The 25,337-nt window shown below is 36.7% G+C and overlaps 3 protein-coding genes across 4 annotated transcripts; 1 reads left to right on the top strand and 2 right to left on the bottom strand.

Moving 5' to 3' along the window:
- Positions 1-227: 227 nt before the first annotated feature.
- LOC105108555 (CDPK-related kinase 5-like) lies at positions 228-6,825 on the bottom strand. Its single transcript, XM_011002899.1, has 11 exons — positions 6,105-6,825; positions 4,003-4,133; positions 3,651-3,692; positions 3,439-3,547; positions 2,803-2,881; positions 2,428-2,724; positions 2,235-2,347; positions 1,800-1,907; positions 1,646-1,708; positions 1,388-1,555; positions 228-755 (listed from the first exon to the last, which is right to left on the bottom strand). The coding sequence occupies exons 1-11, from the start codon at positions 6,642-6,644 to the stop codon at positions 615-617; spliced, it is 1,791 nt and encodes a 596-aa protein (XP_011001201.1). The 5' UTR covers positions 6,645-6,825; the 3' UTR covers positions 228-614.
- A 5,103-nt stretch (positions 6,826-11,928) lies between these two features.
- LOC105108554 (armadillo repeat-containing protein 6-like) lies at positions 11,929-22,813 on the top strand. Of its 2 annotated transcripts, XM_011002898.1 has the most exons (13): positions 11,929-12,315; positions 12,493-12,689; positions 13,323-13,427; positions 14,401-14,452; positions 14,806-14,904; positions 19,684-19,845; positions 19,935-20,222; positions 20,483-20,766; positions 20,941-21,069; positions 21,419-21,541; positions 21,607-21,714; positions 21,947-22,125; positions 22,295-22,811. In XM_011002898.1, the coding sequence occupies exons 1-13, from the start codon at positions 12,087-12,089 to the stop codon at positions 22,416-22,418; spliced, it is 2,079 nt and encodes a 692-aa protein (XP_011001200.1). In that variant the 5' UTR covers positions 11,929-12,086; the 3' UTR covers positions 22,419-22,811. The 2 variants fall into 2 exon arrangements, 1 of the variants encoding a protein (XP_011001200.1); XR_839079.1 differs by lacking the exons at positions 11,929-12,315; positions 12,493-12,689; positions 13,323-13,427; positions 14,401-14,452; positions 14,806-14,904 and having other exon boundaries at positions 19,562-19,845; positions 22,295-22,530; positions 22,566-22,813.
- Positions 22,814-23,197: 384 nt separating this feature from the next.
- LOC105108552 (uncharacterized) lies at positions 23,198-25,248 on the bottom strand. The gene is made up of 3 exons (XM_011002897.1): positions 24,456-25,248; positions 24,274-24,352; positions 23,198-24,173 (listed from the first exon to the last, which is right to left on the bottom strand). The coding sequence occupies exons 1-3, from the start codon at positions 24,480-24,482 to the stop codon at positions 23,485-23,487; spliced, it is 795 nt and encodes a 264-aa protein (XP_011001199.1). The 5' UTR covers positions 24,483-25,248; the 3' UTR covers positions 23,198-23,484.
- Positions 25,249-25,337: the final 89 nt, after the last annotated feature.

The following is a 25,337-nucleotide window of genomic DNA, read 5'->3' as shown; positions in this document are numbered from 1 at the left end:
GGCCTGCTGATTTGGTGTTGAGAGAATCAGCATCTCCCTTGTTGAATTAACTCCAAATTGGAACATGGCCGGGTAGTTTCCAAAAAGACGATAGGCCCACCCTACTAAATGAAATGTAAGAAATTAGATTTATCCCTTAATGAAAGACTAATCAGTCATTTTAATTTCTGTGCTTGTGCTTATGAACTAGTTTGGACTCATAATTAAAGGATATGGATGAAGCGATGTTGAAAGCTAAACAAAACAACCATGTATTAATTAAGAACAATGATTAGGAACAACATTTGATATGTGTGAAGCATCCATAGTGGGAACAAGAAAATTTCCTTGCCTGTTTGGAAAAAACCTGAAATATATCTTTACACAACGATAGCAGTGATCTTCATGGTCACTCACATTCGGAATGGCTCAGACGCCTCAGAGATGACATGAGGGTTAAGGCTGGTAACATAAGGGGAGCGATGCTCTAATAGGTATGCTCAACGAAGCTCCAGATCTTCAGCTACTAATGTGAGCATCTTAGATTTTACACCACACTTTTTTTCTTTGTTCTTTTTTGCCCTAGAAGCAAAGAATAAGCAGCACATCCAACAGAACATAGATATAGTAGCTCTTTATTGTGCCTTAGCAATGGTTCGGCTTGATGTGCCATGCAACAACTTGACAAACCCGTGGAAGCTTAGCTTCCCATCAGTATGTCTTATCCAGTCATTGAGAACGGCATGAACTGGGATGGAGGGGCCAAGCCCAAGTTCCTGAAACAACAATTTGTGAAAGCTTAGCACGGTGAAATGTCTAGTTGCATCCCAAAATTACTGCAGAAGTGCTAGTGTTTTGTCAGACTGTTAGTGAAAACATAGATACACATCTCGGTAGGCTTGTCCCTTCCCAGAGTCCACAGGGTAAATTTACTAGCGCAGATAACCTTGCAGTTAAAAAATCCAATTTTGAATCCTCCTAAAATGCTGGTATACCATGCAATGCACACAGTTTGACGTGAGCTACAAAGACATGAAAAAGATGGCATTTAAGCAAACTAAATGCGACTAATAGAGGAGGGGGAGGGAGAACAAGGCGAGCGTACCCTACTTAACCCTTTAATTTCTTCTTGTTCCTATTCAAGTACTAGAGACTACTTACACAAGAACAGCCATCATTCATTAATACTTCAAAGGCCAGTCTCTAGATAGGTTATCCGCATTTGACCATCACTAACCATTTACTGATCACATTTTAGACATTTTAAAAGCTAAAGTTTAAGATGTCAGTATAAGCTCATGAGATATCAAGTTTGTTGAGGTTTTAGTTTGGTGCTCAAAGCAGGCAGTAGTAATAAATATATCATGAATCATCAGGCCTTCCCAAACATGTTAGAATTCCAACTTACTGAAGCAAGCTCCTCAATTACAATTGCTCTGTTTCCATCCTTCTCAAAAAGCTCATATGCAGAACGGGCTAGATGTTTCCATTGATCTAGTGTCTCCAGCTGATGAACATTCAATGCAGCTGCACAGAATTCTTCGAAATCCATCCTTCTGTATTGAAGTGGATTTAGCTGTCATGAAATGAAAATTAAGGCCCGGGTACATCGAACTAAAAGCACGTGATCATCTAAAGTAAGCAACAACTAAATGCTGACATATACCGAGGCAAGAAAATCAGGGACGCGAGAATCCTTCATTGCATTTGTTGCATTTTTCATCAAGGCCTGCAGAATATAAAACGAGTGGCACAAAGCTTTTCACTATAAGGTCATGTGGTCATGCCATCGCAGATATAAAAGAGAAGAGAACACCAACCATCCTAAGGTTTTCCAAAGTTATGATGCCACTTTTTTTTGGCTCTAGCAAAGCAAACTGCTCCTTCAGATAAAATAGTTCATCCGCTGTCAATGTCTTAGACAATGCCTGCAAGACAATGCCAAAAAAGAGGGTTCTAGGTTAATTAGAGGGTAAGTGACAAAGCTTACCGTTTTTTATTGCAAGAGAACTTGAAATCAAGATAGTCTGCTGTGGTTTTACTGGAACTTCATTTGAACAAAAGCCTCAATAAGATTGAATGTGGAGTCAATATTAAAGAGAAGACATAGAGGAAAAGTGGATCTTACATTATTTACAAGCTAAAGACACAAATTACAAAACACACTATGGCTTAAAGACTATGAGATGTGTACTACCAACGGGTACAAGTTATAGACTTTCTTTGGTTATTTTGCCACATAAATGAATACACACCCTTAAAGCAGCCTTACGCAGAGATGATGACCGCATGTATGCCTTCATATGCCTGAATATCATAATATCAAGAGGTACTTTTACATCATTATAATTCCGGATCCAAGGATGACCTGCAAACAAAAGATAATGAAGCATGGCTCCTAATGAAGAGGTAAAGACTGAACTACAAGAGAGTAAGCGAAGTACTAACTCAAAGCCTGAGCAGCAGTAATTCGTTTCCTTGGATCCTTGTTTAATAGGCGTTTAACAAAGTCTTTAGATTCTAGAGATAAAGTGGGCCAAGGTGCTTCATCGAAACTGGGATCAGCTTTCAAGACTGCCTGAAAAATTCCAGACTCGGTCCGGGCCCAGAATGGACGACTACCACACAAAAGAATGAAAGCTATCACACCTATACTCCATACATCAGCCTCAGTGCTATAGGATCTATGTAGAACTTCAGGTGCCACATAGTATGCGCTTCCCACAATGTCATTAAGTCTTTCATCTGCAAAACACCAAGGGCATTAAACACCCACTCAAACACCCAAGGTCAAGTAGGACGAGATCCAGGCAAGTAAAAAACCTGGTCTGGCAAAATCTGATAAGCCAAAGTCTATAACTTTCAGCTGAGCGTTCTCCTCCTTAGAAGTATATAGAAAGTTCTGACCAAGTGAATGGATGAACTTAAATTATGAAAGAGGAAAATAGATAACGAGGACACAAAGCAATCATGCAATATATTCTTAGAAAAGATATGAGATGGCAAGCAAAATGATCTCACATAGGAAATGACATGCGCCAGTTGTGTTTACTTTTTCTTTGTTTAACTTTATAAGTATGATGCAAGTGGGGAACCCCAAAACCTAGCCCATGGACATAGCCCACATGTTTAGCCCATGAGAGTGAGGTGATGCTTTGTTTAACAATGCAAGCATGAAGAAACAGCATTTGCATGCTTGGAAAACAGTGCAATTTGTCTGTAATGCATCATTCTTCTTCGGAACTAGATGAAGCAAAGGAGACAACCTAGCACATTCCTCCATTTTCAAACATCACCTCATCAGGTCACTTTACATTCCAGAAAAATCATAAAAAAATTGACTATCCACATCTGAATTTCCTATGACCATTGTGTTTGAAGGGGTAAACATATTTTCTGCATTCATATGATTCTCACACTAAAAAGAAAAGAGATGAAGAGGGAACAGGTATGTTCCACCTCTGGTTTGAGATCTCGGTGCACAACACCCTGTAGATGACAAAATGCAACAACATTTAGTATCTGCACCATAACAGCCTTCGCATCGTCTTCTGAGTATTTCCCACCCCTAAAACGATATCAGAGTACTTAGTTAGAAGCTGCAATGAGGAACATAGGAAAACATAAATGCACAATTCAGATTTTGATTTATCCTCTGCTAGAAGAATCACCTTGAAAGTATTCTATCTAGGAGCTCCCCTCCTTCGCATAGCCTGAAATATCCATATCCAGTAATCAACTTTCAGGAGGTCAAAGATCTCTTAAGGAATTCACGCATGCAGCAAGCAATTTTCTTATTGATTTGTTCTTATACATATCCATGTTTGTCATAAACTAAACATACGAATAAGCATATCATCATTTGATCACAAAACAATGTTTTGACTAAACTAGAAAATCTTAATGGTCCTCAGAAAAATTGTCCAGGAGATGCATGCTGCACCACAATTAGTTATCAATATGTTTATAGAAGAAAAACAACACATGATTTTAAGTTTAAGTTGCTTTGTATTTTCCACTTACTCCATCACTATATAGACGTTGTCAAGATCTTCAAATGCATCATAGAAGTGCACTAAATTGTTATGTCCTGTCAAGTCCTTCAATATCCTGACCTCCCTTCTTACATCCTCAACTGCAATAGCTGTTGTCATCTGACAGCATTGAAGTGATCAACATGAGATGATATGCAGTAATAATTAAACATAAATGAGCAATATCAAAAGGACTCACCATGTCAATTCAGATACCTTAAACTCCCATATTGAAATGATTTTTATTTTCTAAAACACTACAACTACTTTCTAAGAGGTTTAAATGAACATATTAATAAATACAGGCTTAGTCATTTTGAACCACTGGTGGGATACTAACCACCACAAAAGCCAGACAGGGTGACGTATAAATTCCTACCAGTCTTCCAAGTCAAGTTTACAATCGCCACACAGGTTTCATAATTTCATGTTTGAAGGAAATTGTGTAACTGCAGGAAACCTAGTGGATTGGGCACAGAAATAGAGAAGTCACAAAATAAGCCCAATAGGCAATTTAGTATCTCTTTTTTGGAAGAGAAATACTGTAAATTGATGAGTTAGTTGTCTGATGGAGAATTTACAATCCAAACAATGTGTTTGGCATCAATAGTGGAGAATGATCAACTACAATCTTTTCCCATTCCAGTATGCTCATGAGAGTAAGAAGGTGGTGAGCAGAAGTTCACCGCCTGTGTAGGTCATCAATTTTAATGTAGGTCAAAGTGAAGACCCCGGTTGAGATAATGAAACTTTTCATCATTTAGGTCCAGTCACAACAATTGAACTATCTGCTCTCAAACTTGTAGCAACTGTCAACGAATGGATGTCATCAAATTGTAACTTAACATGTCAAGAAAATTTAAGAAGTGCTCAACACAGTAACAAACCATACATAAGAGAAGAGACTCGGACCTCTTCAAATTGACTGAAACAACAAAAAACAAATGGCTAACTTTTTTGGCTTATTATACTCCAATATGCACATCCATCTAAAATTACATCCAATATTTCCCCTCTATAAAGATTCCGAGCAGTACCATCTGCTGTTATCCCTCTCTATTTTATTTTTTTCCAAATTGTAGTTGCTTATCCAGTTTCTTAAAAACAAATAAAAAACATGAATAAAATTAACCACAAGAACCGGAAGATTCAGGATTCTAACACCAAAACAAGCAAGATGTTATTTTGAAAAAAATAAATGAAGACCCCAATTGAGACAGTGATCCTTCTCAGCAATTAGATACCGTCATAATATTTGAGCAATTTGCATAATTTGATATTTCACTGTTTTTACTAAATTATAGCAGCTATAGTAAAATATAAGATAAGATATCTAAAAAGCATAATCTGAACATATGGAGGAAAATTCAAAAGTTGTTCCAGTTCTTTTTTAGACTACAGGCACTTTGCGGGAGATGATATTGACACTCCAAAAGTGCTTAACCACACTCCTAGTTACCCTCATTTGTTTCCTAATTTTTTGTCTTAGGAGCATTAACATCATCTCACGCGCTTTGCTGACAACCACTCACAAAAAGATTGCTGAAGAATAATCGCACTTATGGGCCCAAATAGTTACTTTACGAACCTAGAATACCCTCAATAAGAAGTGCAGAACACAGTACCATTGACCAAAACAATGAATAAACAAATTGATCAATTATGCCTATCACTCTCAAAATTCCAATCATACAAATCGCGTCCATTTAATATTACATTCAAAATCCCCATCCCACCTACAGAAGATCACAAGCAATATCTTCGTCATTATGATTCTTTAATCCGTCCAAATTCAGGTTATTTTATCTTTCCTTTTTAACTTAAACCGAAAAGAAAAGAGAAAAGACAACAGAAAACCACAGAAAAACAAAATTAAACAAAAGTAGCCAAAGATTCGAGATTGGAACTTCAAAACTAGCAAAATAACTTAAAAATGAACCCAAAATCTAAAACGACCTGCAAATCAACTTCGACACTAAAAAACTACTATTTCAAAAAAAAAAAAGCCCACATGCACAATCAATTTAACAAACAAGAAGATCCACCAGATTAACGAATAAAAACACAAAAGCCTTAAGTTAAGGTGCCAACCTTTGATTTGGGTATGACTTTAACAGCAACTTGCTGGCCTTTCCTTTCACCTTTCTTGAACTTAGCAGAACAAGTATAGCCAAAATGTCCTCTCCCCACTTCCTCTCCAACTTCCAATCTACTAGTAAACTCTTTCGAAAAACCAAACCTTTTATCTAACTCCACTGCCTCTTCATTATCATCGTCCTCTTCGGCATTCAGTTCTGCCCCACTTTTTTCCTTCTTCTTGTTTTGCCTGCGAAGCACAGCTTTAATGTGCTTCGCGGGCGAGGGAGGAGCAAAGGATTTCTTGAAAAAGCGAAGAGGAGTAGAAGTGCTTGATTTGAAAGGTGTCTTTTTGAAAGGGCTAGGAGTGTAGAAAGGGAAAAAGGGGGAGGCTTTGGAGGTCGGGAAGGGTGTGACTGGGGATTTTGGGGTTTGAGCTTGGGTGTTGGGCAGGTCATGCTGTGATGGGGTTTGGAATGGGAGTTGGGGTGGAGGGTCGGTGTCTGATGGGGCATAGGGGTTGGGCTTCGGAGGTTTCGAAGTGCAAGTTCCCATTAGGAGGAGGCGGGGGTGGTGGTGGTGGTGGCAGGGTGGGGGCTACGGCATTGCGTTGATGGTGGAGCTTGGAGGAGGGAAGGAAGTGAATGGATGATTTGGTGGGTGTTTTTATTGGAGTTTGAGTGGGGGGTGGGGAAGGCTGGATTTGTTGGTAGGTGTGCCGAGGGCAATAGGAAGCTAGGGATGCTGAGCTGTACTGAACACTCTTTACTACCTGACATGGCATCCACATGAACTTTTCTTCTTGTTTCTTTCCAATCAGATCCGAGCCAAACGAGGGATATTTTATTTTATTTTATTTTGAAAATGAAAATAGAATGCTGAATAACTATTTCAAATAGTTTAGAAACGCTTTTGAAATTTTGTTTTTTTTTTTTTAAAGATCTTTTTATATTTTTAAATCATTTTTACATATTATTATTAAAAATAATTTAAATATACATACATATGTATTATTTTGATGTATTTTTAAAAAATAATTATTATCATATTTTAAATCACCTTTTTTAATATTGTTTATAGTATTTGAAATTAAATTTAATTTTAAGAGTTAAATTAATTATTTTATTGTACTTAAAACCCTTATAAGAGTATTTATTTGAATTTTAAATGAAATTCAAATCATAAAAAACTAGATAAAAATAAATCATAAAGAATATAAAAGATTACAGATCAATTCTTTTTAATTTTAATATTGAAAATATTTTTTTCTTCCACAAAAAACTTTTATTCACTTTAATTGTGCATCTATGCTACCTTCTCCTACTTAATAAAATGATTTTTCCAACATTTATTTACACTGTATTTAATAGGTAAATTCTCATGTATTTAATGAAAGCAATTTTTCTCCATTGGGAAAATGGAGAATAGTGGATGCTTTGCTCAAGGCATGACAGATGGCACCATCATGGTTTCATGTGTTTCAAAGCACTGCTCTCTATTTTATTTGATGCCTAATATGGATAATTGAAAGTCCAATTATATATATATATATATAAACAAATTATTCATATATAACTTGTAATTCTAAATTAAGAGCAAAACAGTCAAGATCGCTAATTGAATTCAACTCTATAAATATTACATATAGTACATTTAAATTCAATTATAAGATTTAATATTTTATTTTAAAAAATAAAAATTATAATAAACTATTAATTGAATTCAAATCACGTGTAAAATTAAATTAAATTTCACAAGTGTTAAAAAAACTATTCCTTAATATGTGCAATGACTCGTATAATAAAACTAGTAGAGACAATACTATCTCTTTACATGAAATGGAAAAAAAAATAAGTTATTAAAAATATGTTTTTATATTGTCTCGAGTGAATTATGTTAAATTATTTTTAAAATAATAATATCAAATAAATAAATAAATAATTTGTAAAGTTACAAGTGAGCCAATAAAATAAAATTAAACGTTGTTATTGTGAATGTAAACTAAATTTAATTTTAATATGTAATACAATAGCAAAACTTATTAAATGCTAACGACAATAATGAATTTAAATCCTACTCGCAATCTTCGAAAGAGGGATAGCAAATTAAAGGATTCTTCCTAAAATCAATTCCGTGTACGGTCCGGAATAATTTAAAAAAAAAAACACTAATTCGATATATATTTTAAAAAAAACATTTAAAAAATCAAACAATATACACCACACTCTTAGCGCCTTCTAAATTTGTTAAATTACTGGATCTATGTTACAATTGAATCTTAATTATTCTAATTCAATCCCGACAGGAAGTAGAAAGTGATAGTTCAACTTTAGGTGAAGATACAAGCTGGCAGATAAAAAAAACACAATGGAATAGATTTGTTTCTTGCTTTATGACCGAGTTCTAGAAAAAGCTTAAAGAAACTTCCTCTCCTAAAGACACCAAAACTTTAAAAAAGAACTCGCAGCAGAGGCAAATGGCATCGCCTCTGCCTGCACACAGCACCTGCTCTCCCTCCCTTGTCCAGGCATTCTGGGACCATATCACCCTTTATTATTTTTGTGCAGCAATTCAGCTATAAATTGATCGACGACTTGGGCTGTGCTTGATTATATAAACCCCCATTTTGTCTGCGTGCAGAGGTCAATGCCGCACCCACTCGCCAGATCATAATAACAGAGTCATCTATATTTAAATTTATTTTTTAGAAATTATAAATCTGAATTTTATAAATATTTATGTATAAAGTATCTGAATCAAAATAATAAGGATAATAATTAAAGAGGCACCTAATATTATTGTAGACGCCTGGCCATGCATGCTCTGGCGATGCCTCCTCGAAATATATATTTAGAGGTGGGTTGTTCTACGGCGGAGGGGGTGAGGATATTGCATAATGAATGCATTATTTTAACGTGCTGACGAGACTCGCATTTGAAGAACAACAGCAGCACTGGATTCAGTGATGGCAGAGAGATTCCCTTCTAGGTGGTGGTCTCATTGAAAATCATGGAAGCAGTTTTTTGTCGGATTAAATCATTGAAACTACGTTAATTATATGGGTTGATGAGTTTAATAAAATGATCCCCATGTACACAATAATGTTTATGCATGGTTAAGCATGATATATTTTCAAAAAGAAATGATGTGCTACAAAATTTAATTAGCATGGGAATAAAATTTACGTGTTGGATGGTATGTTAATCTCATTGTTCTTGCAATTTGACGGTGGATGGTGTTTTTTGTTTGAAAAAATAATGAATTTAAAGATTCTTTAATGATGAAGTATTTTTTTAGAGAAAATATAATAGTATTTTAAAAGAGACTGAAAAAAATACATAATAAAAAATAAAAATAAAAAACATGATTTTTAAAGGACTCGTTGCTATGTATTTATAGCCAATAACTTTTGTTTCTTTAAAGAGAGAATGGGCTAAAATATAATGTTTCTCTTATAGTTTTAAAGAGAAAAAATATTCCTGACATGTATTATTGAATGATAAATATTTCTTATACAAATATTAATGCCGATAAAAATATGGTGGGTTTTTAGAGAAATTTTACAAATTATCCTTTATACAACATTAATATTAATAAAAATATAATAGGTCATTAGAGGACTTTTATACACCAAAAAATATAAAGAAAATAAAATCTAAAATATAGTTGAACTCTTAGGGACTGTGATTTTCTTTTACATTAAGTTCATGAACGCTGATCTTTTTCTCAAGGCTAAGCTCATAAGTACTAGGCTTTTTTTCTAGGTCAAGCCTATGACACTAGGTTCTTTTTTAAAACTACGAGGGTTTGAATTCTTTCTTAGACTGAGCCCATGAGATTCGAGCTATTTTTCAAGGTTGAGCTTATGACATTGAGCTCTTCTTCTAAGATGGGGCTATGAGAGTTGGACTTTAATACATTGCTTAAAATAATGATTTTAAAGCCTTTAAAGGGTATTTTAGGCTTAGTAACTTTGGGTTTATTAATAGCTCTATAAGTTTTTGTGATATTTACATATAAAGACTTGTAAAAATACTTAATATAATGAATTAGTCAAGTTTTCTATATATAAGAAAATGAGTGAAACCTTAGATAATATATTGGAAAGTTTATATGTAGGAATATGCACCATATTTGAAAAAAAAGATTGTAAAGATGAACTGTAAAAGAACTCATATTTAAAAATATTTCAAAAAGAGTGAGGTGAAACCATAAAGAAATTTATACCAAGAAAAAAAACTTAAAAAGTGGAGAAACTCATAAAGAAAGAACATCTACTTTAAAAATGTCTAAATGGTTATGAGAAACTCAATGGGTAAAGTTTGTATTTTGAAAAATTACCATATAAATGTCTATACTTGAAAAAATTTTAAGAAGTTGAGGGAAACAAATCCTTATCAACTCTAATATTTACAGAATTTTCAAGGGGTAAAGGAAATAAGCTCATATCAACACCTATATTTAAAAAGATTTTTAAGAGATGGTAAAAATACCATGTCACTATACACTTTGTTTTTTTTTTTTTTAATGTCATTGTAATACCATTTGTAATTCTATTGGTATATTTTGAGAGGTTTTTTTTCATTAACATATTTAAGGATATACTTTACCATTAGTTTAATTCTATCGATAAAAATTACATATTATTATATTATTTGATTTTTTATTTGATTTTTTTTATTTATCATTGCAATTTCATAGGTATATATCAACAAAAAAATTTATTTGTATTTACTAATAAATATATGAATAAAAAATTTTATTGGTAAAGTTAATTATAATATATAATAAAAACATTCTATTAGTATTTGTGTTAATATTCGCTAATTTATTTTTGACATTGATTCTACTTTAAAATCCACACCTTCTCATGTTGCTCTTGAGTAGGAAGAAGCTGACTTGCATAACATGTTCACAAGCACTCATCCTTATGCATAGTGCCTCCATGCAGGCAATGGCAATATAGTTTTAACAGCACCGATTGGAGCTACAGGCGCCGTCCTCGTCGCCAAAACAGTACAGATACACCCAACAAGATTGTTGCAGGTGGATCTCAGAATTGGATACTTGGTGTCAGTTATGCCGATTGGGCTCTCAGAAATGGTCCATTTATGACACTCTAGGTTAGTTTAATTTCACTTAATACAATGATACTCCATTTTAAAATGCAACGCGAGCACAGCCGTGTTGATTGCTCACAAGTCACAAAGGGTTTGGTGATGGGCGGCGGAGGAGCTCGCTTCCACTGTAACAATGGCACCATGAAGTTCTTTGTCATGCCGATGTTTCGTCGTGGGCACCGAAACAGGGAAACCCAACATTAATCTAGTGAATCACACGCATGGCCGCCAGTGGGTTTTTTTTTTTTTTTTTTTTAAATATGAAATTTATGAGTTTTAAATAAAAAAAAGGACAATGATGAATATTGCGACAGTCGCTTGGTACACCGAAAAGATTTAGTTTTGCTTACTTTGTCCTCACTCCTCTCGGATTTATTGTAACTTATTCCTACTTTTTGTACTAAAGGGAAGGGATCATAATCCATGCTTGGCTCAATTCAGAATCATGTTCTTGGAGGGCGTCCTTGTTTATTCACCATATTGCTCATAATCCAAATTTAATCTTATTTTTATTTTTTCATATTTGTTTCCATTAACGAATTATTACTGGTCCAATGCTTGGCAATCGAGGACACAAGTTCGCCTATATAATAATAATAATAATAATAATAATAATAATAATCAACTATATTGAACAGTTGTGGACTTTTTTCTGGCCCAATATAAAATGGGCCTAAAGGCCCGTCAAGTGTCCGGGCTAATGCCGAAGGAAAGCAGCTAAGCTAAGGTAAGCTGCAAAGCCGGGAACACAACATTTGAGCTTCCTGGTAATTTCTCGGGGAAACCGAGAGAGAGAAGAAAGCGACAAGAACAAATCTTCCTTTTAAAAAGAGATGAAAATGGAGACAAAATAAAAATGCTGTAACAAGGAAGAAGCATGAGTGCGCGAAACGCAACACCTGTCATTTCTCCTGATCGACAACAAACGCCCCAAAACGACAACAATGCGATTGAACAAGAAGCGGAAGAAGAAAGTAAAACGGCGGTGGTTTTGAAAAACCCTAGCTATATGGATCGCGAAGGTCCTCCTCTTGATGATTGCTGCCCTATTTGCTTCGGCACCTTCGATGTTCCTTGCAAAGCTAGCTGCGGTCACTGGTATTGTGGTATTTCTCTCTTTCTTTTGTTAGGGTTTCAAATTTATTAATTCGGAATTTTTTGGTTTATGGCATTTAATCCTGGATTAATATCTCGTGTTTCGCGGATTTAGAGAGAGAGAAGAAAAAATCTTGAATCGGCCGGCACTTAGGTGATGATGTTTTTGGGCTAATGTTGTTGATCAGGTAGTTGCATTCTTCAGTACTGGAAGTATTCTGGGCCGTCTAGCCGTTGCAAGTGTCCAATGTGCTCTTCAAGAATCAGCAATTTGACGCCAGAGGCATCATTACATGGTCAGCAAGGGCAGGAAGTTGTCAAAGTTCTGGAAGATGTTCGGAGGTATAACCATGTTTTTGTCGGAGGTGTGCGAGGTCTAGCTCGGGTGAGTCTATCTAATAATCACCTTGGGGGGTCTTGTTTAGTGTTGTTTGTTAGTCGTTACCTGGCTAAATTTGACGGTGATACTTCGATTGATCTTGTGGTAAATATGATGGTTTGTTGTTAGTTCAGGTTTCCGCTGACTTGTATAGCTACTGCCATTCTGATAACTTATGCTACATGGGATGCTGGATTACTGTTTGTTTATATGTTCTACATGTTGTTTTGCCAACCTTACCTTTGTTGTTCTTATTTCCAGCTTTTCTCGAATAAGATTCCTTTATGAAGTAATTTGAGTTTGATACGTGTGGAGGTGTTTGTTCTTATTTTGTACCAACTTAGACATTCTCAGGGAATATCTAACTGCATTGAAATGGGCCATTTTTTTCCACATGGCTGACATGAAAACCTGGGAAACAGGACATAGAGATGAAATTGGAAAACAACAGCCGGTGGAATTGTTAGCTGCAAGAATGCTTATTTGCTTTGCCATTCATTGTTTCATTATGTTTGAATCATGTATAGTTACAAAACCACTCCATTTTCTTTTATATGTTTCTGGAGAAAGTCATTGTATAATCTGCATGTTTGATTTTGAACATGCTTTTTCTGAAACATCTGAGAATTCTTTTTGCAGAAAGTGCATGTGGTGCCATTTCTCTTTAAGAGAATGCTTGAAGAAATGATGGATCCTGATGGACACAATTTCTTCCTTTATGAAAAGCTCATGCGCATGTTTGCAGTAAGTTCATTCTACAGTTATTTCATGCGCATGTTTGCAGTAAGTTCATTCTACAGTCATTGAGAATTGTATCTTCCTTTCAGTTTTAATTTTAAACTACAAACTTTTTTTTTTGCCACAAAAAGAGTTAGCATTTTTGTCCACTTTACACATAACTCATTTTTGCTACCCCCTTCCAGCAGTTTTTGTGCATGAAATTTGACATCTTTTGTGAGCAAGACAATAAGATTGTGTTTTACCAGATCTTCCTTACTATTCTTGCTAATATCCTGCTGACATCCTTTTGGATTTCTGGAATTTGAAACCATCACTATTAAGTATGAATAACTAACAAGTCAGACTATCATCGCTATCATCTTGTTTAAGAGTTAAGGCATTAGCGAAAAGTAGTTTTTTCCTTGTTGAAGCACTATACAAGAGCAAAACCGAGTGAAATGCTGAAGAAATGAAGTGCCATAGTAATGCTAGTGGTAGCGAAGGGTGCTCTGTGATGTGCATCCTGGTTGTTTGGCAACTTTTGGCTTTACCAGTGTGGTTATTTCATTCTGTAGGCTCGAAGAAAGGCAATAGACAAGTGGAACATGTAAAATTGAACTTTGAAGTGATGTAGTAGCATTTCATAGTAAGCTGTGGATACTCATTTCAGAGCATCACCATGGTTTATAGCCTAGTGATTTGTGCTGTTGCATTAGCAACTCCACACAGTGATAACCTGTCATCCATTGAAGTTTGAGAAATTTTATTAGGGAACACAGTGGATCTGTGGAAGAGAAACAATGCAACTTTTTCTTATTTTGCTACCATGAGGAGTCAAGACTCCTAAGATCTATCTCTATATGTTGAATCAATTGTGTAGTTGTGGTCGCTTAATGGATGCTTGGGTTTTGCAAACCAAAAGTGATTTGGTACACTCATTTTGACTGGCTTCATTGCTTTTTCTCTGGGTAATCTGTATTATATTTTCTGTACGCAGATTTTTTTGGCTATCCTCTATATATCCTCACCCTTTGACTTTATCCCGTTAGGTAAGTTACTTTCTTGGGAACATATTGCTTGTTTCTTTGCATAATAGTTGTAAAATCGAAAAATTAATAGGTTATTCACTCCCATAGACTTTCATATGGAAATATTAGCATGCTAGATGATTTCGCCCCATTTGTCTTCCATAAATTGATTTCTTTTCAAATATGCAATTGCTAATGTTTGCTCCAAAATTATGATCCGAATTTGTGCCTGTACTGGGTCCCTACACCTTAAAAAACTGTGTATTAAAAAGAACATGGTTTTTAATTACGTAGTTCTTGTGCTGGGTGGCTTTGATGTTTGGCTGTCCTTTCTCTAGTCACCCTCTTGACTTTGATCAATGCCTGTTCTACAGGACGCATTGGAGTTGTGAGACTGTTTGAGTATATGTCTATGCTTCTTGCTGTCACCCTACGTTTAGCTGGCATATTTCGAAGACGACGTCTCAACCAGCGTCTCAGAGATTTGGCTGCTGCCCCTTGAGGTCATTAAAAAACTACTATATATATACATATATATATGTTCACAACAGTAGTATAGCATGTTGTAAATAACTGGAGATAACTGTTGAAATTGTGTATTCCTTTGGAATGATGTCATTAACAACACATGAGTGATAAAAATGGAGTCAAGAGAGGTCAAAAACAGTTTCCTCGACACAATCTAATGTAAAATATTTGAACAGGATTATTTTTGTGTACAGAGCATATACCAAGTAGTCGACTGCAAGTTCCTTGTGAAACGAGCATGGTATTGGAAGTTTTTGGGATTTTAACGGTTTTTGCCTGATGCTTTCTCCAAAAAGAACATAAAACGGTGCTAATTTGATTGGTCTTATGACTTGCTTGAATTCTAAGAAACCCCTCCAGCTTCATTCATCTGTTTTTGCCAATCTTTCCTGCTCAGAGTTTTGAGTTAATGCAAATTGCGAGTTTAGGGTTTCTGTGTAACCGCGTCTATTCGAAAGTTACAAAATCAGAAATAGAACGGCTTTAGCCTGGCGAAGGCTGTTGTAAGCTAGTCTGATCCAGCAAGTCCTTGGGATCCAAAGGAAACTAGTGTAAGAAAACACGGCTTTATTTATTTATTTATTGTACCAGTTTAAGGATACTACATTACATCAACCCGAGCCGAATCCAGCAAGCTAAAGATCCCAGGCCCATTCTTCTTGTGAACTATGTTTTTATTTATTTAAATTTAGTACTTTTTGCAATAGCTCTATGCTCAGATTCAGTTGATTTGTTCATGGCTTTACGGCAGAAACGACATCAAATTATTACCTTGGTGAATAAGTTAACCACTTGTAGATTCATGATCATCGGGATACCTAGCCTGGTCAGCAACCGAGAAATCTTGAATCTGAGATGGCGGGGAAAACCATAAGAAAGAGTGTTTGACATATCGCAACAGGCGTTATACAGCTTTCCACTGAATGTCAGTTGGTGCTTGAAGAAACTGACAGAATTTGTTCACTGAGATGGCAATATCTGGTCTGGTTAAAGTGGCATACTGCAAAGCATCCATAATGCTCCTGTATTAACGACGAACGTTGTTCTTTGGACCATGGAGGATAAGAGACCATTGGAGTGGGCATGAGCTGCTGCAATCTGCCCGTCAAGTATCTTTGTTGAGAAAGCAAAGCACCCTTGGAGTTGTGCTGCACGCCATGCCAAGAAAATAGTGAAGAGAGCCCAAATCTCTGATAGCAAATCTTTTGTCAACAGCCTGAATAACATCAGTGATTGCCTGCTTATCATTGCCTGAGGTTAAGAAATCATTAAACACAGATCAGCATGAAAATCCTCACAGATTTGTGCTGATAAATGAACAAAGAGGTACCCAAACCAATGCTGTTAAGAAACTGAGTCGTTGAAACCAAACTCGTGGAGCTTGTTTAGGCAGATACAAAGACGGGCGCAATGTGCATACGAAATCATGCCCGATCTTTTACACTTCTTCACTGAATGTGCCGTCCAGAAAAAGACATTAGAGACATCTAATTGTTGCAAACACCAACCATGGGAGGCTGCAAGAGCAAGAATAGTTCGTAAAATGACCGGACTAAATGTTTCATTAAAATCAACGACATGTTGCTGCGTAAAATTCCAGGCCACTAACCTTGCTTTGCACCTCTATACACTACCGTCTGCAAGTCTCTTGATGCCATAAACCCACCAGGTACCAATCACATTAGCTGCAGCAGGTTTAGGCACTTAAGGCCCATGACTTATTAGCAATCGATGCCTTCTATTCCTCCTCCATTGCTGGACTTCTGTTAGCTTGATTAAAAGTCTGGGGTTCAAGAGAGCTGTTGATGCTAGTTTGGACTGTCACAGCAGCAACTGGTGATTGTTAATTATGGTGGCATCATCTACTTCTTGAGAATGATCAGTCCCTGGAGCTGAACCCTTTTTCAGTTAAATGGCGAGATCCGAAAATGAGGCAGAACAGGGATTCTATTACGTAGCCTTCTGTGTTTTGTATTCTTAAGAGTTTTCATTGTTGCAAGGACTAGAATTCATAAAAAGAAACAACTACAAACCTACAAGAATTAGATCTAGGAAATAAATAGATACAGTTTACATTGCTGCAAGGACTAGAATTCATAAGAAGAGTAATTTTTTGCGAGATTTGCTTGGAGAATCTAATCATTTTCACCTACTTAATTACTCTTTTACTTGTAAGTTCTCAATAGATTAAACTTAGCTGGTAACTCAAAATTTACATCTTCCCCCTTAGAAGTACTCTTTGACTGCAACACCCCCTCCCCTTTCACTTCTTCCTCGCCCTTTTACCTCTTTCTTTCTTGAAATAATTCCAGTAGAAAACTGTTAAGGTCTCCCTTAACAAAACAAAGAAACATTAAGAAGGGTATAAAGAAGAAAAGAAATAAGAGAGAATGAGAAGAAGAGGAAGAAGAAGAGAGAGAGAGAGAATACAATTCTGCATATCAACTGTAATCTCTTCATGCCTCCCCTCCCACCTTTCCAATACAACTGCTATGTATAGCAGTAACTAACTAACTAACTAACTGTTCCGACTAACTGTACAACTCCCTAACTAATTCTGTAACTAACAACCAACTGAATTCCGCGTATGCATTATTATTTAGCACAGGTGTTTATTAGCTAATACTAATGCTGCTGTTACTTGTATTCCATTGTTGAGCCTTCAAGCTGCAAGTGCCTCTCGTCCAAGCTAACCTGTAGATCATGCCATGCTGATTCTTCTGCACGTAACATAAACAGGTACTCCTCACCAACAGAAATGAGCAAAGAGATGTGCACTGAGATCTTAGGGACTGAAAGCACTGAAAGCTGGAGTAAAGAGGGTGAAAGCCACAATGTCAGTCGTGAGCGTAAGGAGAGAATGTCTAAAACTAGAAGTAATCCGTCTGTAGCGTACAAAAATCATTCCCCACCAAGTGCTGGCCACTTCCCTCCTCTTCTGGGGTCAATCAGCGACCCCTGTAGTATCCGCCTGATTCCTCACCGAGAAGGTGGGAGGCTAATTTTGGAAGCAGTTCCTTGCCTTCCTCGTGTTCAAGCAGAGAAAAACGATGGCGGGCTAGCTTTGGAAGCGGTTCCTTCCTTTCCTTGTATCCAAGCCCAGAAAAACGATGGCCGGCTTCGATTATATATGCCGCCCTCTTCTCCAAATAACAGATATGACAATGAACAAGAAGCATGTGACGAATAGAAAGTTGGCTAGAATAGGTACTAGGTAGCTGTGACAGGGTACAGGCAAGTATTAAGAAATAAAGAAGAAGATCTGCTGTCCAGTAGTGTAATCAGGATTGAAAGTGTTCCTAGAACATGTGTGCTAATGGCAGGTAATGAGTAGTTTAATACTTTTTTCTGCTCTTTTCCAGGTTTCAGCAGTTGCTATTCATGAATTTTGACATATTCTGTCAACAACTGAAAGGAAGTGTGTTTTGTGGAATTTTTTTCTGACTACGTTTTTCTCATTCCATTTTGGGTTCTGAAATTGGAAATCTACAGTAGACAGGTTAATTACTATGCGTAAGAGTTTAAAGTTGTTAGAAAAATAGAACCTTTGGAAATATGCAGGAATTGATGAACTAGCATTTGATAAGAAGCTGCACGCACTTAATTTAGAGCATTTCACAGTAAATAGCCTGGTCAAGATTTGTGCTGGATTCTATCGTCTAAGTTGAGTAAATTTTATGTTCCATGGACTAGATTAACTTTTCTGAATCAGAAGAGCTCACGAGGACAAAAGTTTCCCAGCAAAGGATGTTTGCGAGATCTGAGAGATGATGGGAATGTAGAGAACCTACCAAGGCTCAAGATTCTAAGCATGTACATCCCGAGTCATTGTGTAGTTGCTGACACTAAATGGATTCTTGCTGGTGGATTAGGGTATAGCCTATAGGGATCTATAACGTGGGTTCTCATGTGGAGATCCGATGTAGTGACATTTTTCCAATGGAGGGCATGAAACCCTAGGAATTGCTAATAGCTCATCGATGCGGACTTAGCTACCCTAACTGTTTTCAAATCAGTGGCAACATTACTATTCTGTTAAGTTAATTACTGTAAGTACAGGGCAGACATGCATCTGTTGGCCTAGCACTCAGTACTTCAAATCATGAAAAATTCTATCCTGTATAGGATATTGTCAGTATCTGGAGACTCTTGAAACTGTTTATCCTTTTAGAACGATGGTCTTTAACAATAGAACATCAGACAGAAGTGGTAGAAAATAGTTTCCACATAAATTTTACGACACTCGTGAATTATAAGAACTAACATAATTAGTATTTTGAGCAGAGCAGCTATCTTATGTAAAGCTTTCGACTTCAAGTTCATTAGTACTGGATCAAGTTGATTTGTAGAATGGGTTCTATCCTTGTATTCTCCATTAAATTATCTTGAAGTTCGGTTTATTTTAAAATCTTTATGGTTTCATCGATCATGGTTTCTTGAAGTTTACGATGTTTTCTAGAGTAGATAGTGGTGTTTTATTAATTAATTTTTAAATTTCACCTGAAAATAGATAAGAAAAAAGAAGAAGATAAAACTAACGACATGCCGCCAACTCATTCTCGTAGACAAATTATCATTCACAAGACTACAAGTCGTAAGCTTAATACAACAGCAAGTTAATTATTAAAAAAAAACCAGCCTGCAACTGCAAGGAGCAAGCACACTGCCTTTGGCTCCGGACCTCACTGACCCGTACCTCCCTCACCCACACAAAATTGAAGAAGAAGAAACGTTTATGGGGCCACCAAGCAAGAATGTCCGTACGATCTCACAAGAAGCTTTTGATGAACTTGTAAAAGAGAACATAGAAGATCTAGGTTTAGATCCCACTGAAGCCCTTGAAGATGCAATCCAAACTCTTACTCTTCAAGGCGTTGATCTCTCAGGTAACAACTGGATCAAGAACCCCATTTCCACATTTCCCTCTTTATCCCTTTGAAGAACAAATATTAACAAAATCATGGGTTTGTTTCAGGTATTGTGACTTGTGTGCCAGGAGAGGGGAATGTGAGGGAGAATCCAGTGATTAAGTGTTTGGAGAGATTGAAGGAACTGGGATTTGATGATGATGATTTGGATGAAATGGTTGGGTTGCTTGATGAGTTGGTTGGATTGTTTACTGGTGTCGAAGGATCTGGGAATGTTGCAATTGGTGTTAGAAATGGTGGGCTGGAGTTGGTCTGTTCTATTTGTTCTAGCATTCCTCTTGTGTCTGAGAAAGTTCTCGTTTCGGCTTTGAAAACGTTGGCATTGTTAATTCATGGTAAGTGCTTTTATCTGTACAGGATAATGCTTTTTGTTCTTTTAGATGGTTGGTTTATGGATTTAGAATTTGGAGTGTGAATTTATGAGAAAATATTTTTTTTCCGAAAGGGAATTTTGTTTTGTTTATATTTCTGCTATATAGTTTTAGTTTCATTGAATCTTCAATGTTTACTTTCAGAGGAAAAAGATCATGACTTGATCCTATATTTATTTGTTTTTGGTGGGTTTTTCTAATGTTTGTGTCCTTGTAATTTGCAGATGTTCAAAGTACTGAAATGTTTCGGTCTAGTGATGGACCGAAGATGGTGGTTGGCATTTTAAAGGATGGAAGTGAAAGTTTAGAAGTATTGAATACTGGGTTTGCTGTTGTTGCCGCAGCAGCAACTGGCAATGAGGTCGTGAAAGAGTTGTTGATTGAATTGAAAATCGATGAGCTTATTTTGGAAGTACTGAATAGACAGAGTGAAGGCAACATCCAAGGTTTATATGATTCTATACGTGTTCTTTTGACACCTGATGATAATCGTGTTGTGGCATCCCAAGTGAGTAAATATTTCATCACAAATCTCAGTTTAATCAATCAACTTGCATGTGCGTTGCGAGGATGGGCACTAAGGTTGTGTTGTCAGCAATGCATGGTTTCGCATCCAAATATTTATGTACATGTTGATGGAAAATGTCTTTACCAAAGCAACTGACATGCATTTAAACTCCAGGTTTATGGTTATGCACGAAGATTTGCCAAAATTGGTATTGCAAGAGCTCTTGTGGAATCACTACGGTCAGGGCTTACCTCACCCAGTTTAGTTTCAGCAAGTATCGCTTTAAAGGCTGTTGCTGTTAATGTAAGCTCACTTGCATCTGATGTGATGTCAAAACCCTGTTGCCTTAATCATTTGATTTTTGCGGTTTAAATGTATTGCCGTTGTGAATTGTGATTATATTGTGCTTGAACTTAAGTTGTCGGAAAATCACCTTTTATTCATGCACCACATGCCCATCATGTTTGGGTTACATGAATCTATTTCGTCCACTATATCTGTCTAGCCATACTCTCTATTAGATGTTCAGGAACTTCCTAAATTGTAGAGTCTTGGACGTAAGAGTACTATGATGTTGCATGCTGGATATGAAATACGGTCTTTCTTTGTTGAAGTCTGAGTTTTTTCTTCCTCATTTTCTTCTGATTTGCAGGATGAAATATGTAAATCCATTGCTGAAAGTGGTGGCATTGATGTCATTTTCAAATGTATTGATGACAGTGGTGAACGTGGCAACAAAATTGTAGCTAGAGCTTGCTGTTCTTTGTTATCCAAGGTACAAGGAGATTCTGGCTCATAGTTTATGGTTTTGGATTTTTTTACAGAATTTTATTTGATTAGTTGGCAGGAAGTGACTCAAATAAAAGTGCAATTGTAGAGAAGGAGGGTATGAATAAGTTAATCCAACTCTCAGCCAGATTTTCTGATGACCCTTCTGTTCTGCAAGAGGTAAGAAGTGATTTTGTATACTATTGAATGTGCATAACCATTAATCCAGAAATAGAATATTTTTCTGTTCACATGGAAGGTTTGGTTCATTTCAAGTTCCAAGAAATGCTCACTGCAAGCTGCATTTCAAGGATTGACACCTTGAAATTTTACATGCCATTGTGGTTATGATACGGTTATTTGCATTTATGAGCTGTCTTGCTTTCTTTAATTAAATTTCCACTATTTTCAGGTCATGTCCATCTTTACGGTGCTCTGTTTAAGATCTCCAGATACTGCAGCCCGTGCTATGGAAGCTGGAGCTGGAGACCTTGCCATCCAAGCCATGGAGAAGTTTTCTAATGTGCAACAATTACAGAGGAGTTCCTGTCTAATGATACGTAATCTTGTTGCGAGGAACCCAGAGAACAGGCAAGTCTTTTTCTCCACACTATCTTTTTGTCTCGTGGCACATCATCAGGCAGGCTTTAATTTCCTTTTCTTTTTTCATGCTGCTTCTCTGGCATAGCCCCAAATGTAGGACTACTATACTAAATTGTGGCACCGTCTCACATTTGATTAAGTTTTTGCCACTTTACAGAACTCTTCTTCTTAGTCATGGCATCGAGAAAATTATAAGAAGGGCAAAGGCAAACCACGAAACCTGCAAGGATGCTGCCACTGATGCTTTGAGGGACTTGGGCCTTGATAACTACAATTCATAGCTCAAGCTCATGAAACTAATAACTTGATACATATTGGATTATGTGGCCCCTACTTTATTTTGTTTGCGTGAGCATATTGCTTGCCGCTGCATTTGCCAAGCTTTTTGCTAAAATTCATTCAGACCTAGTGTGAAGAAGCGCGACCATTTCTAAGGTTAAATTTTCGTGTGGTGTGCTTGTGAAACAAAATACCGAGTTTCCTCCTCGTCTTTCTCCCTCCTCTCCAAAGGCTGTTTGTATAACCCATTTCAGATAGTTGAGTTTCTTTGATTTGTTTGCAAGCAAATTGCTGACTATTTGTTTTGGTCTCCAAAACCTTTTGATTTGATCGATTCAAGATTCAAATGGTGATTCGTTTACAAGCTGGCTGCTTGCAATGTCACCATTAACTGCCATCCCAACCTGCAAGGGAGAACAAATCAGGCTTGGTTTGGACTGTAACAATAGTAACTGGTGACTGTTAATTATGGCGGGCATCATCTGAGCTGAACCCTGCTTTAAATATTAAATATTAAATATTTTTATACTCCTGTTTTGCTTTCTATAACCGTTCGGGTCACACATATATTATGCTAGTTTAGATTGATTTAGAGTTTTTTATATAATTTTATTATTTTGTAATTTTATATCAAATTTACTCTCTATTTTTTAATTGTTTTGTTATTATTATTTTTTTTTATCTCGAGTTTGTCATACCAAACTCTGATTGCAACAAGATTTTTTTTTTTATATATTTTTCAATTTCTATTTGTCCACGAATTGCCAGGAAGAAAGAAGAAAAAACTAATCAGCAAGAGCAAAGATATAAGCAGTGTCCGCCATCATGATTTTAATTAGTGGATACAGTCATGAATCTCGATACGGAGCTTAGCTTCTAGCCCACATAAAATGATGAAAATGTTTTTATGGAAAATGAAAAAAGATATTACATGTACGGTCAACAATGGACGTTATTTCAATAATACTTGGCGGTGGGATTCATCAATAACGGTGCTACAAGGGTACACGATTTGGTTAAATAATGGGCGTTATTTCAATATATAATCACATTAATGCAGCAACAAGCTCACATTATGCTGCAAGCTGCAGCGTTATCATCGCTGAAAGCATGATAGATGGAGTTGCCTGATGGCACATCTTTTTGCCCGCCGTAAACAGCATGGAGATTTGACATGGGAATTTGTGGCCGAGGTGGTGGAGGAGGGGGGAGTGTTTGCTGCAGCGGCAACCTGGCATGAATCGGAGCAGGAGGAGGGAGCGCTGGCTGAAGTGGCAACGTGGCATAAATGGGTGGCCGATGGCCGTGATAGCCATATCGTCTCCCCGTGTAATTGTATGGCGCCATTGGAGTTGGATACCTAGGTGGCAACGCATGGTAACCAGCACCGTAAAATATTGGATCATCACTTCTCTGCCCATACCAAGCAGGAGGTGCCGTATTACTTCCCATTCCATAGTATGGCTGAGAAGGCAAAGAAATCGCCTCATGCTCATGCACCTTAGCTACAGGTTTTTCATCACCCTTAGGCTCCTTACAGCAGCAACAATTCTCCTCTTCACGAATGTTATGCTCTTTCTGCATGTTCCTAATGAACTGATCAAGTTTCCTTTTGGCTTGTATGGGATCCTTTTCATATGCCAATACCTCTGCTTTCCTCCCTGTCTTTGCTATGGCCTTTTGGAGTGTTGACGGATCTACCAAGCCAGAAACCATTACCAATCCCTTTTTTGTGTTTATGTCGACGAAATTAACTCCTAGGCAACAAAATAATAAACGAAATCAGAAATCTCATCAATTCTTGTTATATAAACAGGGCATAAATTGATGCAGAGTCGATACCATTACTATTTTTACCATTTATTTTTTGCAACCTTTTCTTCACTTTTGTAGAACACTTGGAACAACGGCAGACATCCACTCTCAGAATACAAGCCTGAAAAAAAAATAAAAAAAATAAAAAACAGAGAGGGAGAAGAAAAGACCTGTAAAGCTCAAGTCGAATACTGAATGTATGCGTGTATATGTAGACAAATTACCTGAAGAGGCGCAAGGTTTTCTGCCATCGAAACTTCTAAAGAAGAGAGCAGTCCTTTCTTCTCCTCATCTCTGCTATTCTTCAAGAAGATGAAAAGATGAATGATGCCTTTAGGTGATATTATAAAGATAATATAAGATTCTGTTCTTCTCCCATTAACACTCGTAACAGAATTCTCATAGTTATTTTATGGACTACATTCCAGCCTTCAAATTCTCGGCAAATATTCTCACTTAATACCTTTTCCTTTTTAGTCTATTTCTTGTATGGTAATTTTCTACTCAAATGGTACATGCAAATATAGATTGGTATAGACATTGATTCCATAATATTTTTTCATCCATTTCTGTAAACTACAAGGAAAGAAAGATTTCGCACCCAGGAGTCTAGGGCTAAGTCTCTCTCTAATATTATCTTCCTAAAACGTAGAAACATGTAATATTTTATGCTCACTTCTTCCCCTTTACGAGCTAACATCTTTATTTTGCTTTCATCTGTATCCCTCGATTGAGGGGCAAGTTTGCGACTCTGCGATCGTCAAAATATTTTGGGCTCGAGTCTGACTAGCACTTATTATATATGGACTTCAGAGTGAAAAGGTCTAAAGAATGTCTTCGGACCAGTATCGGGCCGATGACCTATGTGGTCAGTGCAGTTTTCATGAACCACCCACCATGTTGCCCTTCGTTTTGGAACGGGTACAATGCCCATTTCTCTTCATACGGGATTTTCCAGCTTGTTCTTTAGCTCATAGCCAGCAATCTTCAAGGACCTCGTTTAAAATGGGGCTGAACACAGTAAAGCTGACCAGGGAGGCGAGCGTTGGCTACAGTAGTTTGATATACCGAGTTCAGGATAGAAACGAAAATGAGGTGGAGCGAAA

Source organism: Populus euphratica, unplaced genomic scaffold (assembly GCF_000495115.2).
Source record: "Populus euphratica unplaced genomic scaffold, PopEup_1.0 scaffold192.1, whole genome shotgun sequence".
Classification (NCBI taxonomy): domain Eukaryota; kingdom Viridiplantae; phylum Streptophyta; class Magnoliopsida; order Malpighiales; family Salicaceae; genus Populus; species Populus euphratica.
This window is presented reverse-complemented; position numbering and strand designations above follow the sequence as displayed.

What these genes read in the sequence shown, in the direction of transcription:
- LOC105108555 (XM_011002899.1), bottom strand. Translation starts at nt 6,644, where the DNA reads ATGGGAACTTGCACTTCGAAACCTCCGAAGCCCAACCCCTATGCCCCA. An exon ending in TGCGTAAGGCTGCTTTAAGG is followed by an intron (nt 1,908 to 2,234) that starts GTGTGTATTCAT and finishes ATTGTCTTGCAG; the next exon opens with GCATTGTCTAAGACATTGAC. An exon ending in TCCCTGATTTTCTTGCCTCG is followed by an intron (nt 1,556 to 1,645) that starts GTATATGTCAGC and finishes ATTTCATGACAG; the next exon opens with CTAAATCCACTTCAATACAG.
- LOC105108554 (XM_011002898.1), top strand. Translation starts at nt 12,087, where the DNA reads ATGAGTGCGCGAAACGCAACACCTGTCATTTCTCCTGATCGACAACAA. An exon ending in GTGTGCGAGGTCTAGCTCGG is followed by an intron (nt 12,690 to 13,322) that starts GTGAGTCTATCT and finishes TTCTTTTTGCAG; the next exon opens with AAAGTGCATGTGGTGCCATT. An exon ending in GTTGGCATTGTTAATTCATG is followed by an intron (nt 20,223 to 20,482) that starts GTAAGTGCTTTT and finishes TGTAATTTGCAG; the next exon opens with ATGTTCAAAGTACTGAAATG.
- LOC105108552 (XM_011002897.1), bottom strand. Translation starts at nt 24,482, where the DNA reads ATGGCAGAAAACCTTGCGCCTCTTCAG. An exon ending in AAAACCTTGCGCCTCTTCAG is followed by an intron (nt 24,353 to 24,455) that starts GTAATTTGTCTA and finishes TTTTTTTTTCAG; the next exon opens with GCTTGTATTCTGAGAGTGGA. An exon ending in AAGGTTGCAAAAAATAAATG is followed by an intron (nt 24,174 to 24,273) that starts GTAAAAATAGTA and finishes TTTGTTGCCTAG; the next exon opens with GAGTTAATTTCGTCGACATA.